This window comes from Orycteropus afer, unplaced genomic scaffold, assembly GCF_000298275.1.
Source record: "Orycteropus afer afer isolate SDZICR_OR568_19922 unplaced genomic scaffold, OryAfe1.0 scaffold00003, whole genome shotgun sequence".
In the NCBI taxonomy this organism is placed as follows: domain Eukaryota; kingdom Metazoa; phylum Chordata; class Mammalia; order Tubulidentata; family Orycteropodidae; genus Orycteropus; species Orycteropus afer.
In genome coordinates, this window is record NW_006921590.1 from 30,604,164 (window position 1) to 30,610,215 (window position 6,052).

At 39.0% G+C, this 6,052-nt stretch overlaps 1 protein-coding gene across 1 annotated transcript in view; it reads right to left on the minus strand.

The window, feature by feature from the left end:
* Nucleotides 1–6,052, minus strand: part of RYK (receptor like tyrosine kinase) — a 92,901-nt gene that overhangs the window by 80,477 nt on the left and 6,372 nt on the right. The window contains exon 2 of the mRNA XM_007937515.2: nucleotides 3,077–3,198. Coding sequence (XP_007935706.1) covers nucleotides 3,077–3,198 — 122 coding nt within the window. The remainder of the gene's footprint in view (nucleotides 1–3,076; nucleotides 3,199–6,052) is intronic.

The following is a 6,052-nucleotide window of genomic DNA, read 5'->3' on the forward strand; positions in this document are numbered from 1 at the left end:
GTATGAAAAGTGAATTTACTCTGTAAATCTTCACCCAAATCCTAATAAAAAAAAAAAAAAGAAGAAGAAGAAGATGGATGGAATACACAGAGTCACTATACCAAAAAGAATTGGTAGATGTTCATCCATTTCAGGAGGTGGCACATGATCAAGAACCAATGGTGCTGAAGGAAGAAGCTGAAGCTGCACCGAAGGAAGTGGCGAAAAACAAGGCTCCAGGAATTGACAGAATACCCATTGAGATGTTTCAGCAAACGGATGCCACACTGGAGACACCCACTTGGCTATGCCAAGAGATTTGGCAGACAGCTACCTGGCCACTGACAGGAAGAGATCCATATTTGTATCCATTCCAAAGAAAGGTGATCCCACAGAATGTGAAATTATTGAACAATATCATTTATGTCGCACGCAAGTCAAACCTTACTGAAGATAATTCAAAAACAGTTACAGCAGTATATTGACAGAGAGCTTGCAGAAATGCAAGCTGGATTCAGGAGAGGATGTGGAATGAGGGATATCACTGATGATGTCAAATGGATCTTGGCTCAAAGCAAAGAATACCAAAAAGATGTTTATTTGTGTTTTATTGACTATGCAAAAGCATTTGATTGTGTGGGTCATAACAAATTATGGATAACATTGAAAAGAATGGGAATTCCAGAACAATTATTTGTGCTCATGAGGAACCTGTACATAGACCAGTAGGCAGTCACTTGAACAGAACAAAGGGATAGTCCATGATTTAAAGTCAAGAAGGGAGTGTGTCAAGGTTGTATCCTTTCACCATACTTACTCCATTTGTATGCTGAACAAATAACCAGAGAAGTTGGACTATATGAAGAAGAACATGGCATTGGGATTGGAGGAAGACTCATTAACAACCTGTGATACACTGACGATACAACTTTGCTCTCTGAAAGTGAGGATGACTTGAAACACTTACTGATGAAGATTGAAGACTACAGTCTGCAGTATGGAGTGCAACTCAATATAAAGAAAACAAAAATCCTCACAACTAGACCTATAAGCAGTATCATGACGAATGGTGAAAAGACTGAAGTTGTCAAAGACTTCATATTACTTGGTTCTACAATCGATACCAATGGAAGCAGCAGTCAAAATATCAGATGACGTACTGCTTTGGGCAAATATTCTGAAAAAGACCTCTTTTGAGTGCTGAAGAACAAAGATATCTCCTTGAAGACTAAAGTGAGCCTGACACAAGCTATGGTATTTTCAATCACCTCATGCATGTGAGAGCTGGACAATGAATAAGAAAGATCAAAGAAGAGTCAATGCTTTTGAGTTGTGGTGCTGGGGAAGAACACTGAAAGTACCATGGACTGCTAAAAGAACTAACAAATCTTTCCTGGAAGGAGTGCAGCCGGAATGTTCACTAGAGGCAAAAATGGCCAGACTTTGTCTCACCTACATTGGTCTTGTAAGATGGGATCATTTTCTGGAGAAGAGTATCATGCGTGGTAAAGTGGAGGGTCAACAGAAGAGGGGGAAGGCCCTCAACAAGATAGATTAACACAGTGGCTACCACAATGGGCTCAGGTATGGCAAGGATCGTGGAGCTGGCACAGCACCGGGCACTGTTTCGTTCTGCTGCACATAAGGTCGCTATGAGTTGGAGATGATTCAATGGCACCTAACAACATATCTATATATACACATATAAACACACACACAGAGATACATATACATACACATGTATATATTTTTTGTCTTTATATTCATCAATAACAAAGTAGAAACAGCAATAAAACATGAACTATCACCCTCTTACCATAGGTTTTGCTTGCCAAATGAAGTAAAGGAACCTGTGTGTATCAATGAAAGGTAGCATTTTCTGAAATAATTAAAACGCTATTAAAAATCCACATGTCTATCAACGGGGTACTGGTAAATAACAATATATCATAAATCCATACAACATCGTATTATAAAACCATTAAAAATTTCTGTAATGTCTGAATTTTCCCAATCTATCATTTTCTAAGCAGGAAAAAAGACAGATAAGGTTTTTGTTTAAGTGGTCAAATCTAAACAACTTGTAATAAAACAAATAACTGGACAGACACCACTTTATAATACTTAAAGTGAAAAAAAAATGCAAAAAACCATCTTCAATAGTTAAAAATAAACCACCTTATTTTTAGAAGTAAGACTAATTTTTTTTTCCCAGATAAAATGTTACTCAGAAACCTAAAGCTGATAAAAGGAAGTGAATTTGGTTGGGGAGGGGAGGTTTCCTATGCTTCGCCTCTCAATCTTTGTCCTGTGAGAAAATTCATCATGTTTGGAGTTCAGGCAGTCAGAGGAAATGTGAAGAAATCAGCAGCAAGTAAAGCAAGCAAAATGTACTTAAGTATTTGGTCTTCAAAGCCCCTTACTGTTAAAGGAGCTTAGCCATAGTATGTAGGGGTGCCTGTGTATGCTGCACCTACATTTCCATGTTTCTCCATAAATGGGAGAACTATATACATTATGGGAGCTCTGTTAGCATACTGCCTAAGGCACTTGACTGCTAACCAGAAGGCTAGCGGGTCAAACCCACCAGCCACTCCTATGAAGGAAGGTTGGGCAATCTACTTCTGTAGTGATACCACCTCAAAACCCAAGGAGGGGTCGCTATGAGACTGATCAATCAAACTCGGCACATAACAGCAGCAACATATACATTATAACAACAATGTTTAAAACATCTGTATCACTATCATACTCCCCCATATCATTTCGTCAGCATAACAGCATAGTCATTATCACAGTGGGGCTGTTTCCTTCTCAAACTTGATCTGCATCCCTGTGTGAAAAGCCTGAAAGGATCTAAGTGTTTTGTCATGTACAAATCACTTAAATGATGGCCACCTTCATTTTATATAGTTTGAGAAATTGGAAAGGAATAGGCTAAATATTTAATATATAAACTTGAAAAGACCTAGTACTGTTACAGCCCACCACCCACTGACCCTTTTGTACAGATGGCAGCCCACCCCTCACATACAGCTCCCAGACTCTGGGGCCTGGGTGATCCCACCATGGCATCTGTGTTTAACCACTCTCTTACCTTGGACTTAGCATGCCAAGTGAAGTGCAGGAAATTTGTCTCACTGGGTACTAACAGGTTAAAGGATAGAGCGTAATGACTAATAAGATCGTTTCTCACATAATAAAGTTCTGCATCAAGACCTAGAAAAAAAAAAATAGGGGAAAGATGAGAACGGAAAGAATTAAACACCTATAATACTCTCAAAATCATTACTCATCAGTATTCCAAAACTAGTAATAAAGTGAAGACAATACTGCTATACAAACATATCACTAACAGCTTTCACTTCTTAGGAAGCAGGACGAACACTAGGTTTTATTATCATCAACAAAGATGAAGAAACTGGGACGCAAACAATTAAGTCATTATCCAACTAAAATCAGGTACGCTGGGACTGGACTCTGGTAGACCTCTGTCTTCTGAGTGCCAGTATGACATTCTTCCTTCTGGACCATCTTTCACATGGTAATTCCTACAAAGAAATGTTTCTTCTCCCAAAAAGTGATGTGGATTTAGGAAAAGCGACTCAACGTGTAAAGGAGAAGGGCACTTTGATTAAAACATAAGTTTGAGCCAAGGCCTCAAGCCCACAGCCAAGTATGACCTCTGCTTCCTCTGTCAAGGATGACCAAGTGGTCCAAGGCACCAGACTCAAGTTTCACTTCCTCTAACCAGGACTTCTGGTCTCTGAATGGAAGTATGAGTTCGAATCCCACTTCTAACACAGATATTCTTTTGGAGCCCTGGGAGCACAGTGTTAAAGTACTCAGGTGCTAGCCAAAAGGTCACTGGTTCGAACTCACTAGCTGCTCCACAAGAGAAAGATGTAGCAGTCTGCTCTCATAAAGATTACAGCCTTGGAAACCCTATGGGGCAGTTCTATTCTGTCCTATAGTCCTGTAGGAGTCAGAACTGACTCAACAGCAATGAGTTTGCTTTGTTTTTTTCGCCCCCCTCTCTGGCAGCACAATGTCCTTGCCACTCTGACAGCATTTATCACAGAAATGTCTGTACCAGTTGCCATGCATGCACTTGTCCTCTTACCTATCTAGACTACAAGGTAACACGGTATTTTTCATCATATCCCCAGGACCTAGTTCCCAGCAAAAGCTGTCCAGTCAATTTCAACTCATTAACAACTCTACAGGACAGAGTAAAATTGCCTCATAGTGTTTCCTAGGTTGTAGTCTCTATGGAAGTAGAATTCCACATATTTCTCTCTCAAAGCATCTGGTGAGTTTGAAACATCGATCTTTCAGACACTTGCTAAACCAAAGTTAGTTCTGCAGATGAAACAGAGATACCAAAAAGTCTAAGAAATGCTGAAGAAGTACATCTCAAATTTTATTCATTTCCATACCACCGTCTACACAATGGCCTTATCTAACCTCTAACACATATCACATTCTTCAATTTTGTCATACTCCTCTATCCTACCTGTATTTAATATTTTTTCTTTAAAATTGATTCATCTTTTTAAAACAAAAATTTTTAGGGTAAATGTAATCACTACCTTGAGTAGAAAATCTGTAGCTATGTGACAAACTAGAAGGTAATCATAAAATCAATTAAAAGAAACAAAAAAATTTACTAAATTCTAGTTAAATGCTGGTGCCTTTCAAGACAGTGAGCTTGAGCCTCCAGTTCACTGTTTACAAAAACAGAGGAGAACAGTATTAGCTAGTATTTAAGAGTGGTAAAGGATCACACAGTGGTTTTCTCCATGATTATCAGAAAGAACAGAACTGAAAGAATAAAAACAGGGAACAATTTCCTTTCTAAGTGATTTGGTTTTACTTAACGTTGTGTAATACTAGTGCAGAATCTATGTATTTCAAATGTTGAAAGGGGGAAAGGAGTTACAAGGGAGACCAACCGGTAAAATTTCATTTATTGATTTCACATTTACTGATCCTATACTATGGGTCTCAAATATGATATACAAGGAAGTTAAGATGGGATCTCACACATCCTAAGAAAACACACATAGAAACAAATTAACTTTACTAAGAAATTTCTACTAAGAGTTTTCTCATTTCTGGACTGGATCTAATGCAATCAATGACTGAGAATGAGATGTGAGCCTTATGTAGAGGAAAGCTGTGGCAGTGGCTAGGTGGCATTACTCTATTCAATAACCAGCTGACATGGAGTCGATTATGACTCACAGCGACACCATGTGTATCAGGTTAGAACTGTGCTCCACAGAGTTTTCCATGACTGATTTTTTGGAAGTAAATCATCAGGGCTGTCTTACAAGGCCCCTCTGAGTAGACTCAAACCTCCAAGCTTTGGGTTAGCAGCCAAGCACAATACTGTTCTTAGTTCCCATGGACCAACTCCATTTATCCTATAAAACCAAAAACCAAACTCACTGCCATCGAGTTGATTCGACTCATAGGGACTCCCACTGTGTTTCCAACACAGTAAATCATTACAGAAGTAGATTGCCCCATCTTCCTTCCATGGAGTGGCTGATGGGTTTAAACCACCAATCTTCTGGTTAGCAGTCAAATGCCTTAGGCACTGTGCCACCAGAGCTCCTTTTAAAGGACATTAAATGCAATGAGAGAAAGAAGCCTGCTATAAATGGCTGTCCCTACCAGCAGGACAGGAAGTACGAGCAAACATCTGGGGAGCAGTAAATTGAGAAAAGGTATAAGGAGAAATAAGACAGAAAGGAGACAAAAGGGAAAGAAAGAGAAATGGGGTAAGGGGTGCAACAAGAAAGCTGGATACAAAGAAAACATATAAGCAATCAAAATTATTATAAATAGTTTAAATTTGCTTGTTTTCAAAATGAATCTTGAGTTCCGGCAAGATGGCAGACTAGGCAGAAGGACTGCACAGACGCTCTTCAACAAAGAAAAGGAAAACCAATTAACACAGACACAGAAGATAATCTTGGACCCATGAGCCTTGAAGGGAAGGATACAAAAGTGGACTAAACCCCAACTAGCAGAAGAATTTGCATAAAAATACCAAAAAAGGAGA